The sequence below is a fragment of the Cariama cristata genome, unplaced genomic scaffold, assembly GCF_000690535.1.
Source record: "Cariama cristata isolate BGI_N322 unplaced genomic scaffold, ASM69053v1 scaffold13232, whole genome shotgun sequence".
In the NCBI taxonomy this organism is placed as follows: Eukaryota; Metazoa; Chordata; class Aves; order Cariamiformes; family Cariamidae; genus Cariama; species Cariama cristata.
In genome coordinates, this window is record NW_009602238.1 from 20,269 (window position 1) to 35,066 (window position 14,798).

At 38.9% G+C, this 14,798-nt stretch overlaps 1 protein-coding gene across 1 annotated transcript in view; it reads left to right on the top strand.

Moving 5' to 3' along the window:
* The window catches only part of EDNRA (endothelin receptor type A), a 29,083-nt gene extending 18,096 nt beyond the window's left edge, over positions 1 to 10,987 (top strand). Inside the window, exons 3-7 of the mRNA XM_009694681.1 lie at positions 1,929 to 2,127; positions 5,960 to 6,112; positions 8,249 to 8,382; positions 8,785 to 8,893; positions 10,847 to 10,987. Of these exons, the coding sequence (XP_009692983.1) occupies positions 1,929 to 2,127; positions 5,960 to 6,112; positions 8,249 to 8,382; positions 8,785 to 8,893; positions 10,847 to 10,987 (736 nt within the window). The remainder of the gene's footprint in view (positions 1 to 1,928; positions 2,128 to 5,959; positions 6,113 to 8,248; positions 8,383 to 8,784; positions 8,894 to 10,846) is intronic.
* Positions 10,988 to 14,798: the final 3,811 nt, after the last annotated feature.

Here is a 14,798-nt window from a genome sequence, read left to right on the forward strand (position 1 = left end):
CTAGCCCAGAGTTCTCAACTACTCTTAAACCCTTAAACCCTAAATTCCTTCCCATCACCTCCCTACCATCCCACCCTAAACTTTCCATAACCTAATCCTCCAACCTAAAGCTTTCGGATCTAAATTCCCCTGTTCTCTTCTTCCCTTGCCAAAGCTCACCCATCCCTGCAACTCGGCGCCTACATACTTACAAATTCTATCCTCCTGCTCTGTCGAGGGCATCTCTTTTCCCCATACCTTTCACCTTCCTTGTGCCTGCTGGTGTGCCCTTTTGTACTCCAGTTAGCTGCTGTCATCAGCTAAAATCACCACCCCGTTTGCATTTCTCTGAAAAGCTTAACCTTGGCTTGGGCCTCGGCAAGTGTTAAGAATAGAGGTGGCAGCTGCACGTATCCAAATGTATCTGCCAGGACTCAAGAGGACAGAAAATGAGGGCATGTCTGAGGAAGAAAAGAATACGTGCCATAATCAGGACGGTAAAATGGCACAGCTCCTTACAATTTATAATCTGCTTCAGTGACTTCTTATTCTGACATTTTTTAAAGCAGATGAACAACCTTTCTTGACTTTTTTTCTCCCCAACTAAAGATGACTATTTCATCATGACATATATCCGTGTAGCACTGCAATTCCAAATAGGAAGGTGCTATTATTTTGGGGAAATAAAATAAGCAGTTTAGAAACTGTCACATCGCCCATGACAGAAAGCTCTCCAGCATGCATTTCAGCTTATTACAAGATGAAAAATAATATTTGTTCTCTCCATAATTTTTAGATAGCACTGTCTTTGCTAAATTGTTGGAAATGCTAAGAGGTTTACTGCAGTTATTGCTAGACAACACTTCCGTCTGCTACTGAAAATTTTATTTATGGACTGGTTTGTACTCTGTATTGTATGCTTAGCAGTCTTCTCCAAATAATTTTTGAACCTTTTGACCAGAGTTGACAGAAAGGTTGGGGTCTCAAAGCTAATAAATTTCTACAAGATCCTTGAAAACTGACAGAGAAGTAGAGGAGAAAGACCCTCGCAGTTCCCTAACTGGGGGAAAGGCAGTAGCCTGGTAACAAGAATCCTCCGACATTGGTGGGACAGAGTAGGTAAAGAGAGGAAGAGGAAGAGGGAGAAATGCATGGGCTGTATCTGAAACTTCTTTAAGAGTTCTCACCTTTTACCAAGATTACCAAGCAGGTTTCAATAATTCCACTTTTTACAGAGAATTTTGCTATGTAAGGGATAAAGTAGCGGGAAAATATGTTAGTTCTGGCATGTACAGTCTTCTTGGCCATGCACTTCAGTTCCTCATCAGAAAGGTGATGCAGAGGCTGAGATAGCTCTCAGGCAGTCCTAACTAGCACTCAGTTGTAGTCTAAGGCAAATACATAATATGCTGCATAAAACCAGTATTTTTATCACTGAATAGTGTAAATAGAACACATGCATTTTCATTTCCTGAAGAGTATTTTCACAGTATTTCATTGCACAGAAGCTGACCACTTCAGACAGCCCCACTGTTACAGCTGAGGTAGCTGAAGCAGAAACCTGTTTTGTATCTACTAGAATGGCTTGTGAGCCTGGAAGCTTTCTTCCTTCTGTTATGTCAGGTGATCTAGCGAAAGATATAGTCTGTCCTCACAAACCTTGCCTACTTTAATTAGAAAACATCAGTGTAGTCCACATAGCAGAATTCCATGCAATCCTGTGCCTAAGCAGAACGGCTGCGGCCAGCTCTCCGCTACCCACCCCTTGATGTGCTCTGCCTTGTCCTACGTGGCTTGATAGCTGGCAGAGCCCCTGCAACAGGCAGAAAACACAAGTAGTACAAGTCTAAGATGTCAGCTTTAGGATTACATTTAATATATAAAACTGAACCAAGATCTTTGAATTTAAAGAAGAAACTGAAGGTTGGAAACTAATGCTTGTCTTTCAGGTATAGAGCAGTTGCCTCCTGGAGCCGCGTTCAAGGAATTGGAATCCCTATGATCACCGCTATTGAAATTTTCTCCATTTGGCTTCTGTCCTTCATACTGGCTATTCCAGAAGCAATTGGTTTTGCTGTGGTACCTTTCAGATACAAGGATGAAGGTTATGTTACCTGCATGCTCAATCCTACAAATAGCTTTATGTTGGTAAGTAACATCTGTTCTTCTCTTTTTGGAATCCACAGTATACAGGTTAGACAATTAAGATACTGGATTATAATACGCTTTATTCATCCATTGAAGAGCAAAATGTATTCTAAAAGAGGATCCTTCATTTATAGTGACCTGTCTCTACTTTCAGCCAGAGATACTAAATGGGACTTTGCAACATTTTCATTTCTTCACTACTGAGGATTCTTAATACAGAAATTTGCAATTCAGGCCTGCTTAAGTACAATCAAGAGATGTATCAGGGTAGCCAGAGCCTTGGAAGGTATTGTGTTTCTAGGTATAACACCTTGGACCTTGTAACTGTCAAAAAACATGTTTTACCATGTTCTGTCATCATTTTGCATGCAGTAGCCAGCTCTTTTGGCAGACAAAGAAAAGGGTGGATCCATGCTGTAACATAACTTTTCCTATTCTGTATGTACTTACAAAGTCAAACAGAGAATAATCCCTTCATTTACAAGAAATCATGACTACAAATCTGACAGACTCACATGTCCAACCTAGGTAGCTTGGGCACTGTTAGCTGTCAACTAGATACAGCAACTCAAGAGCAAGAGAAGTGCCTGAGACACACCGGGCTTTTTTTGGCACGTTTCATAGCCCTCATCCTCTGCACTACTGCAGCTTAACGCTTGCCAGTACCCACAGTAGCTTTTTCAAAGCAAGTCAGGTGAGTGGTCACTACACAATTAATAGATCTTTACTACATAGGAGGATACTGATTTTCTGCCTGGCCTTCCGCTGAGAAAATGGGAAAGTGGTATCTTGATTTTTATTTTGTGAACCCAAAAAAGGGCCAGCCGCCATTCACCCAGTAATAAAAAAAGAGTAATATTCACATTAGTCTCAGAGAAGGCAGATAGTGCAAGGTCTTAAGTCTTGAGAGAAACTCCATATTTTTTTCCAGACTAGAATTTTTCATGATAGAGTGCAAGTTTCTCTTTTTTGAATGTCTGGCATTTCTCCTTTTATTGGATCGAAACATGGCTTGGACTAGAATTGGGAAGGGTAGGGCAAAATGGAGCTAGGAAATTAAAAAAATAAAAAGTGTGGATAAATAGTGTTTTTCAGAGGAACATCCCCAGCTTTGGTAGGGTTACACAGACTGCAGGGATGGCAGAAAAAGCAAGAGACAATTGCAAGAGAAGACAAAAGGAATTCCCTAATGGAAATCAGTAATGCAGGTGAAGACAGAATGGAATTGCCCAGGAATTACTGTATCTTTGTTTCTAAACTCTACAGACTATATGACTGTAGATACTGTAGTTACAAGAATAGAAGTTATAAGAAATACAAACTGCAGCAAATTTCCCTTTTGTAATGGCTGTTTTTCTCCACAAATGTGCCGGGACAATCTTCACCTCCTTTCTCCCTAAGAAAAAGAATAGTTTTCTCTTCCCTCTTCTCAGAAACACTACACTACAGGTGTTCCATAGGCATGCTAACTTTAACGATGGTAAGCAGAATAGCTTGTTTTGTTTTATTAGCAGGAATTAGTATCTTTTACTTGCTCAGCATAATTTAAAAGCTCCAAATCTCCCCATGCGAGTTTGATTTTCAAGGAAACAAACGTGTCAGTCAAAATGGAGAGTGTTGTGTTTCAATGTGTTGCAAGCAAGTACAAACATGAGATTAAAATGGAAATATAAAATGGAAACTATAGTATTTACTACCACAAACACCACAATAAACAACTACTAAACCTTGGGAAGCATTTATGATTAACTTTTGGTTTTAATAGGAGCTTTATTCATGTTTAAAGCTATCCTTGAAAAACTTAAAAGATTCACGCTACTCCATGATTCCCAAGAGGCTGAGCGCACTAGGAAGCTTGTTTAAAATGCACATTTCCTGTAGAAAACCAGTTCCATGTGGGCTTTCAAGACAAACAAAAGAATGTCTACTTCTCTTAAATCCACCCAATTTTGTGCTTTGATGGAAGCTTTGTGAAACTCAGATTCCACAATTAATCATTTACAGACATTTTTGTGTAGGTTTTGTAACTTAACAAAGCCAGGTCCTCATAGAGAATCGATGCGTTAGTCAAGGTTGTGACACAACTGTATGTGTGTGTTTTCTTAACTGACAGGCAATGCCCACAAAAGCTGGTATACTGATATGACAGAAAGTTTTTCTTGTAAACATAGCATGGATTCATACAGTACACATCTTGTTGTGCTGCCCAACCAATATAATTCTAGTCTGACTTGGAGGAATTTGTCACGGAAAAGATGATTGTCTCCATGTATTTGTAATCCTTTTCTCTGCAGAAGGAGTGGTAACTAGATTTCCCCTCAGTACAAACTCTTCAAATATGAGGCATACTGTTTTCTGGTTTTCTGCTGGCAGAAGCTCTATTCCCAGTGGGGGAAATTCTGCCCTCAAGGAGAGTGCAAATATGCAGCGGACTGTAGCCCCTCCTCATGCAGGGATGAGGCTAATGAGGAGGAGGAGGAAACAAGCTCATCAGCACAGCTCAGACTGCCCTGTGAGCTGGGGTTGTGGCCCAGATACCAGCAGCATACTCCAAATCGGCAAGCTGTGTAAGCAGCTAACTGTGTTGGAGCAGAGGGAGAAAAAATCAAACGCATTCCCTTTTTCTTAGTAAATCAACTTTCTAGTGTAACTAAAGCAGATTTTAAAATGAACATTATTAAAGACTAGTCTATTAATTGCATCCACTTTTTTCATCTTTCAAAGTTTAGTACCCTTCAGTTTTCAATGTAAACAAGATGTCAAAAGTTTGACTTTTTCAAACAGGACTCATGTAATCCTCAGTTATTAGCATTTTGACATTTGGTGTGGGAACTGTGATGTTACAAGAGCACATCCGCTTGGAATAAACAAGCTAGGGGAAAGATGATGAGAAAGAAGGTTCCCTTTTACACACATCCATCTCCATGGCTAATAACATCGAGACAGGAAGTCTTTAAAATGTCGTATTTCAGTGCACACTTTTGGCTGAGCATAAAAGTTAAAAACCAAGATACAATATTTTCTCAAGTCTGAAAATATAATCGTCTACAGAAAAAAGTAATTTTAAATGTTTCGTCAAATGTAGTATTTCCCATGATACATAAATGTATTCATTGAAACCATAGCTTAAATCACAGCTAACACTTGAAATTACACAGCAAAGTACTCCTACTCTATCAGGTCCCTCAGTGTCCTGTCAGAAAAGGCAAATGGTATGAATGGCAGGCAAAGGGTTAAAAGTAACCGTACCACTAGAAGTCACCGTTCCTAAGCTTTGCATGTATCAGACAAACACTTACGAAGGGGCTCCTATCTGCCCAGCACATAAGCAAACCAACCACCAACCTTTCCACTGATAACCAAAGGTGATTAAACTCACAGGACATTCTGAATTTTCCTTTTTTGGAATCAGGACAGAAGCCATAGAAGTAAATGGCATTTCCTGAGACACGCTTTTAGTAAGATTTGTTATCTCAAACTGACACTGTCTACATTTTGGCAAGTCTTTTTCATGAAACTCAATTCCAGTTTTCATGAATGAGTGCAAATGTTCAGAAAACACAACCAAAAAAAATTAATTCCAACCCAAGACAGATTGCAACAAAGGCGCAGGCAGGCTATCCGTATGGTAAAAATAAATGTTTACACTGCCACAGTTCCCATTTTGGTGTTTGTCCAAAACAGATCAACAAAGAGAAAGTTTACACAATTTGTGCTGTTTACCAATAGAGAGATACCAGCGTACCAACTGTCACGCTTTCCAAGACCTTTCTGTGGTACTTTCCATTGAATCATAAGAAAATATCTTCTCTTTTCTTTACCTTATCTACAGTTTTACAAAGATGCAAAGGATTGGTGGCTGTTTGGTTTCTATTTCTGCATGCCACTGGCGTGTACTGCCATCTTTTATACGCTAATGACTTGTGAAATGTTAAACAGAAGAAACAGCAACTTGAGAATCGCTCTCAGTGAACACCTTAAGCAGGTAAATATGAGGAACACCAATGTTTGAAAATGCTGTTAGCTTAGAAATGTTTCAAAGTCTACCTGAATACAGTAAATTACAGAAATAGAAAGTGAGGATGTAGGTTATTTATGATGTTAAGGTATTCATTTAAACCAGGAACACAAGATTAAATCATAGTGTAAGGAAGTATTGAAGACAGCATGCTCAGGAAACTAGCTAGTTTCTTTCTTTTCTTAAGTGTGTCTGACAGTTGTGTTCTCCTGCTCTTTAACCTCAAATCACTACTGGCTAAATGCTTTGAAATTTAACTACAAAGATTTGCCAAAAAAATGTTTCTTTTTATTCATAAAGATATGACTCCACGGGTCCCCCCTACTTTTGGCACACTTTCATATGCAACTTTAGTTTCATAGGAAAAGCAATTGTCGAATAACCTGGTTTAGAATAGAGCGGATCTTTTTTTTCAGGGTTATTGCCCTGTTGCAGTACCGCTACTGTAGCTGCTTTGAAAAGAGCAACAGGAGAATAGTACAAATAAATGATCATAGAATAAAGTCACTGACAGAACTGTCAGATCTCACTTTGCTGTTTTTGCAGCACTGTCTGATGTTGAATTCTTAACTGAAGTTTTAAAAACAATCTGTAGCTTTTCCCCTGCGTTAACGTCAGCCCCTCAAATTCCACTCTTTCTTTTAAATTCCACATTCGCAGATGTGAATCCCTCAAGCAGTGCCCTCTGCATCGGAGCGAGTTCTCTCAGAGGTTCCTCCTCCGCTGGCTCATTCCAGATCAGGGCAGACCAGCAAATCCGCTCCTTGTGCAAATCCTCCACTTTTTCCCCATACCAGACCTCAGGGCCTGCAACACAGTCTGTCCTAGGGCCACACACAAGCTCCTCCACCCAGTCGAACCCGAATGGTATGTCCGGCGTGGGGGAATCCACCCTCCAGCTTTCCCATCCTGACCTGCAGTGCCCAGCAAGCGGCTCAGACTGGTTGCTGGAGGAAGACTCTAGACCACAACTGACAAATGCTTGTCTTTTCAACTATCATCTTTCTTCCTTCCTTCCTTCCCTACAGCCTTGCCCACATTAATGTCTAGTCACGATCTTTTTCATATTTTGATAAAAACTGCTATTCCAAGAAAGGAGAAAAAATAATAGTCATATTCAAAGCCTAACAAGACTTACTGTAATCACACATTTGACTCTTAAGTTTTTTAATGACAGAGCCTTGCAATGCTTGTTATTGTTACATTACAGTGGCAGATTCAGAAGTGGTATTCTTACCCCTTCGTATGCTGCTCTTTATCAAATCCATGCCTACCAAACACCCCTGGTATGCATTGTCAAGAATCCTCTAAAACATCTGTAAATCTCTAGAGCCATATAAAATAGCCATTAAATTGAAATTATTTCCTGACTAAGTATTACGCGATTAAACTGCAGTACAGACATTTCTAGAATTTTGTTTGTAGAGGAACTATTTACTTAAGAACATCAAGATCAAGATCACATAGCAAGGATCACATAGCAAAATTAATATACTGTGCAGTATCCCTTTATGTAACATGATGCATACTAAATAAGAAATAGTACATCAGAGAGAATTTGACATCCTGACTGGGTACATGGTTGAATAGAACTTTTATTGCCAATTGATTTAGGTGTCTTGGGTTTACCGATTGCCCCACGTTAAGGATTAGGTACAAGTGGTTTATCAAGCAGGTGTGATCCCCACTTCCCTCATACATGAAAAAGTTTTCTTGCAGATTATGCACGTTTCTGAAGAAAGAGGTTTATCTGAGGGATTGCCAGAAACACTACTCCAGTGCAGAGGAGTAAGAAGGGCTGGGAAAGTAATCAGGTTCAGGAAAGCCCAGCAGTGGATTTTCCGTGGTGTGTCCTGACAATGACCTGTGTGCTCCAGCTGCTCCAGTCTCAATCATGAGTGGGTTCTGATGAGGATGGCCAGAATCAAGAACATGACAAGCCCCACAGAAAGCAGTTCAGGGCCATCTGATAGTCTGGAAGCTGCACTTTGGGGATCCTTGCATGTTTTATCTAGATGACTGACTTTGCTGCCAACATCACTACACCACAATCACCTACTAATATGAATTAGGCACTCAGTCATAGTTATCTTCTTTTTCTAGCGTCGAGAAGTTGCAAAGACAGTCTTCTGTTTAGTCGTGATTTTTGCTCTTTGCTGGTTCCCTCTCCATTTGAGTCGAATTTTGAAGAAAATGGTATACAATGAAAGAGACCCCGGCAGATGTGAACTGCTCAGGTACTTCATTTTCTATGTCGATCAATTGTTTGGGCTGAAAAAATATAATGCCACACACTTGGAGTTTATGTGAGAAATGTCATTGTGCATGCAACTATGGTGTTAGAAGAGCAAACACTTTATGACTTTTCAGCTGTATCCATTTGCAGGGGTTTCAGTTTTAAAGGGGTAGCGTAATTTCAATAAATGCTGTCTGTCACCATTGCACTCACTTTCTTCTGGCTTTTGTGAACTTCTGTGAGACAGGTTATGATAGACCTGGCATGGCACAAGGTTAGATGGAGGGAGTTAGGTAAGAGAGAATTAGTTTCTATTACAGAAGAGATTGTAACCACAAAGAGCACCGATGCTTCTACAATATACGAACAGTTTAAATGTTTTGCTTTCTCTTTTGTTGCCTAGTTTCTTGCTGCCATTGGATTATATCAGCATCAATCTGGCAACCATGAACTCTTGTATAAACCCAATAGCTCTGTATTTTGTGAGCAAGAAGTTTAAAAACTGTTTCCAGGTAAGATCTTCGTGATCAGATTTTATGTCCAGTTAATGAACTATATTGAACCCCTTAGTTATTACCTATTTTTAGCAGTTGGGAGAAGAGGCATGCAAAGGAACGGAAGATTATAAATTGTCTAGTTTACGAGCTAGCAGCTTACATAGCACACATACCAAATTGAAAGTGGAACTATCCACTTCATCTGAAATGCTAAACCAGTAATTAAATTGGACATAGTCCTCATATGTAAACATGTAAACTGAGATACACATGCTCTTGTAAGTGCTATTTATCCGCATGTGACATGTACATGAAATAGAATTTGGTTGAGAACGTATTTCCCACCCTAGATGAAGACAAAGAACACATACATGGGACACCAAGCTGCCTGCAGTTAAGCAATTCCATTAGCAACTAAAGTTTTCAGGCTTGAATACCAAAGCAGGCACCTGAGTTGACTTTGGCAATTAAATATGCATTATGGCTTTTACCTGCATTTTTCCAGTTCCTATACATGAAAACATATTTTAATGCTAAAATAATTTCCGTGTGACACTGTGCCTTTGCAAGTCCCCGGTCACCTAATAAAGGCAATAAAGGAAGAAAGAAAATGAAAGCATATAGTGGTAAAGGAAGTAATGAAATGGAAAAGGAAGACTGAAATAGCTTTATCTGCAAAGAAAAACAGAAGACGACAGCACTGCACCACTAAACTTTAAGTCTGCGGATAGGCAAGGCAAGCTACTGAAAAAATGTAACAAATTATTAGACAGGGAATACCTGTTCCTCTGTAGCCTGCTCAGACTTCCAAAGTATTTTAAGGGAGTATTTTCACATGATAAATAAGAAGTCAGCTTTGCTTTTTACAGTCCCCTACTTCATTTGGGAACTGTGGAGGGGATAATATACCTGAACTTGTCCTCGGGTGAAAGGGAGAAGTAACAGTGGGTACTGGTACTACCAGGCTGCTTCTCATATCATTAGTTCATTCTTCCCATTTGTCCTTCCAAATAAAATTATCTTCCAACAACTCTAATTAAAGAACTCAGCTATTAGTTAATCCTTCCCAGCTTCTCGTTATAGCTTACCCTTTCCCTTCCAGTATGAAGGTCATTAATTCAGGCAATCTCTGGCAGCAATTTTGTATTTGAGTTTCTCACCCTACCTCTGTTGCTGTATCACATACTCACCCGTAGATAGTACATACATCTTAAGTCTGGCTTTACCTCTCTGCAACCCTCCCTTCTCATTGAGTTCACAGAAGTCACGGATCTTCTGCTGTTATTGCCATTGCTCCTCTGAGGCCCTAACTCTTTTCCCTAAAGTAGAGATTCCACCTACATCGAAATAGGCACTAGCTTTTTTGAAGGAAGGGGAGGATAGCTGAAGAATCCTTTCCGCTCCTTTCAGAGGAGACGACTAAACATACCAGCCTGTGAAGAACCTGGGAGTATGATCCTGAATGACCTTCTGTTCTTAACTGTGAAAAATGATACACCTCAATATATTCACTGGTCCTTTTCCTAAACAATTTTGTCATCTTCTGAGATGTCAGAAGAGACCTAAGTCACAGGCTGGGCAATTTTCTTCTTTTGTCTTACATGCTAAGGAACACGGTGATCCCTAAGTTTGAAATGCAGTGATAAAGGGGAAAAAAAAACCCAACCCAGCTTTTCCAATATGTATTGAGTTCTGTCAGTTCTCAATCTATTCACCTTAGTCAAACAGATTTCCCTTTTGATACTGTGAAAGTTTTCCTTAAATAAGAGGCACAGGCTGGGTCTAATTTGCTGCGTTTGTGATGTTTAATCACAAGAATTGTTTGCACCATAGGATAAAAAATTTGCCTGAGTGCAGCTATTGCTCCCTTCAGCTAGAATTGTCTGTTCACCTCTGAATGAAAAATATGGCTGGTAAACTGCATAGAGTTGATACATTTGTGTTAACCTTTTTTTTTTTTCCCCTTAGTCATGTCTTTGCTGTTGCTGCTCCCAATCTAAGAGTCTAGTGACTTCAGTGCCCATGAATGGAACAAGCATTCAGTGGAAAAATCAAGAACTAAACAACCACAATACAGATCGAAGCAGCCATAAAGACAGCATAAACTGAAAATTAAGGACTCTGATACCACTTCAGACTCAAATAGGAAAAAAAAAAAAAAAGTCAAAAAAAAAAGGAGGCCCAGTGACTGTTCCATAATCAGTTCAGACATGTGCACCCTTGTACCTAATTGTAGAGGTGACCAAGCAGATTGACTGACTATAACTGTGATGTTCTGTGAACTGAGATCCACTGGATGGTAATTCTGCCTCTGAAGATGATACTGATGGGATTACGACACCAAAGAACTGACTTGAACTACACAGGTGGTTTGCTCTTCTGAACCAAGCAGGAACTGCCCAGTGTCTGTGACTGGTACTACACAATCTTTTTACCTGGTTGTCACCTAGAATTAATCACTCTGGAATTTTTCAGAAGATATCAAAATGGAGTCTGTCTGTGACTATATTTTTTCTCTGCCCATCTGTCTTTTAACTTTTATTTGTGTGGTGGATATATGCCATGCACCAGTATGTTTTGCATGTTGTTGTTGTTGTTTTTCAGGTTTATGTTGGAAAATGTTTTGGTCCACCCCAGTATTTTATTTACTTATGTTACAGTGGGTCAGGACATCAGCTGGGCAGTTCACATTTGTAGCACTTCGGTACTCAAAAATAGGAAGAGACCATTTAAAGTAGCATCAACATTTGGCACTTAAGCACAGATTAATACCAAAAAAAGAGGTATTAATAATACAGTACTATACTGTGTTATTTATTCTAATGCTCTGTACAAAATAAACATAATAAACATAATCTATATCAGTAAAAAGAATGAAAGATGCCCACAGAGGGGCACCTTACAATGTGTTTTAATTAACCTGCCATGTCAATTCTTAAACTATATGAACCTATTAATCTATTTAGACTATAGCTGCGTTAAATCTAAGTCGAAATGAGGGTCAGTGGAACACTGTGAAACATTATTAAAGCCATCCAAAGAGTTCTGAGGGTATGGTTATTATCATAGCAATATCTGCACACCACTACTTCCACATTGTGAACGTGAGGTTATAGTCACCGTGAATGCAGAACTGTGGAAGTCCGTAACAGCTGGATGTGCACAAGGATATTTTGTGCCTTATGCTTACAGAGTTCTTTGTCTTACTCTCACAACGTTCAAAGATTTTAATGGGGTTTGATAGCTTATTAGCATTGTTAACCATACAAATGCTATGAATAATATATAGAAAATATTGCTTGCATACATGTAAACCGGTGATTTACTTATTATTTCCATCCATTATGGTTACCTGGCAAGAGAGTCCTTATTTGGCTATAAAAAATTTTAATAAATAGCCTTTCATTAAACAGTGGAATTAAATAATATGGTGTCATGCACAAATCTCCTAGGAAATTTATAGCATCTGTTGTGCCAGGCTAAGAAGCAGTAATTAAAATTCCACAAATTTTTAAACTTCAATTACATTTCAAGTGAAAGATATAATCCTGCATATGTTTATTTATGAGGTCAAAATGGTAGTGCCTACAGTGACTTCTGCTGCACAAGTTTCCCAAATGTTTACAGTCACACAGATCTTCTAAAGTATATTAAAAAAAAAAAAGTTCTTTAAATTGGTTTATGTATTTTTGTGTGCTTTTGTCTCTCTGACATATATGTGTGTATAAATACATACAAATGTATGTTCATATGTTATAAATACAGTCTTCTGACAGTGCTCTGTAGTAGTGCCTAAGAGCATGGTATTGAATGAGACTTGGCTGAATTTTATTCAAAATATTTCATCCTCAAACTGTATCAAAAATCATAGTAAATGAGTAACAATGCTTTCCTTTGAGAAGGCTGAATTACTGAGTCTCTTTATATCCCAACACCTTCAGTGCTCCTTTGACAGAATATATTGAGCAGATGCTTAAAGGTAAACAGAAAACAGACATGAGGAATGGATTTAAGTTATAAATTGCCCCTTCTTCATTTCAAGGCAGGAAAAAGCTTTGTGCGCATTCCCCTCTTCTGTTATTAATCTGATGGTTAGATGAACCAAAAAATTCATACTATACCAGCAAATCAATAATCTGATTGCTCAGAGACAATCTTTTCTGCCTATGTACATAAGACAGTGAGCAGTAGAGACAATCCAGGACAGAAACTTGAGGACTCTTAACTTCAAAAAAAAGCATCTACCTGCAAAAGTTTCAGACCCTGAAACAGACCATTTTTAGGCTTTACCAGCACTGATGCTAACCACAAGTCATGAAAAGCTAAGTTTTCCTTCCAGCATTAACACTTCAAACATCTATTGCTTTCAAACCAATAGTTGGCTCTGTTATGTGGCAAAGATACACGCACGTGCACACACAAAGCATGCTTTCAGCCCGTTCAGCCTAGATGGAAAAAAACATCTTCCTACTCCCCAAAGAGCTGACTGACCTTGGTGGCGGCATTATAAAATACGAAACTTTTTAACTAAAGAAAAAAAGAGGGTGAAGTATCTAACAGATGTGAGAGGTGGTTTTGAGAATGCTTTAGAATGATTTTTGGAAGCTTACTTAAGGATCAAAGCCTGCAAAAACTAATTGGTGAACCTCACTCCATCTCCTCCCGCCAGTGGAAGGACAGACAGAGCCTAAGTAACAGTGACAAGTGAGGTCTCGGGAGGTCTCGGGCTCTTTTTTGCTGTGCATGCTCTTTTGTATTTTCACTGGCGGCTGCTGCTCCCACTCACAAACCAACTGTAAGGGCAATGGCTGTTATGATGTGGCAATTATGGTGAGGAGTAAACTGTTTCTGTAAAACTTACTAAGGTACTTACTTTTTTAATTCTCTCATATTCTCACTGATAATGGTAAATATTCCTCCTAGTGTTGTATCTATCCTCACTTCCGAAAAAAGTTACCTTCTCAACAGAACCAACAAAAGTCTTCCACAATTCTGAAATTCAACTTTTTTTAATTTTAACCTTTCCTTTTCCTGCTAAGTTCTGCAAATAGGTGCTCTGGCATTTCTCTCTGCACGTCAAAGCCAGTGTGGGTTTAGCTGGGATTTTCCTCTGCTGTTGCACAGAAGCTGCTTTCTCTTTTACATCAGAACAACTCTCTACAAGTATCCTTCCATCCTCTTCTTATCTTATAGATGTTTTTATGTTTGCTGTTTGCATTCCTCTCAGCTGAACCAAGCCTAGTTTTCCTCTGCAGCTGACAGGAGTTTTCCACAAGTTTCAGATTAATTTCTTACACTTTTTGTAACATCTGTTCATCATAATCAAAATCCATTTAACTATCGCAATCATCTTTTTTGCGGACTTCACAATTCCCAACTCTTTTCAGTCCAGTCAGTGTAAAATTTCATTCACTGTTTCCTCTTACATACAGTCTCACATCTCAACTTCAAACACTTCACAGAGTTTTCTTTAATTTCAGAATCCAGTTCTTCTTGTTGTTTTCAGTATGCCTTTTTTTCAAACTACCTCACTAAATGTTTCCTCTTTGGTATATTTTGTAGTTACTTTCTTCAAAGATACAGCATACATAGATTTTCACTTATGTTTGCATTTATTTATTTACATATGAAACTCTGCTTCAGACCTGACCTAGCCAGTTCCTGTGCTTTGGAAAAAAGTGCCTACGTAGTAGTTCGTCATAAATCTCCTCCAATAGAGCTGTTAGCTTGGTTCTGTGAAAGGAGGCTTATGCAACCCTCATGTCTGAATATGTTCATTTTTGCTTTTAATACAGTCAGTTAGGTGTTTACCTGTCTGTCCCTCCATCTTTCAAAAACAACTATGAACCCCCTACCCAATTGCAATAAATTTTACAGAACAGAGTTATCATCATTATGAAGTTACAGAGAATTTCACCAA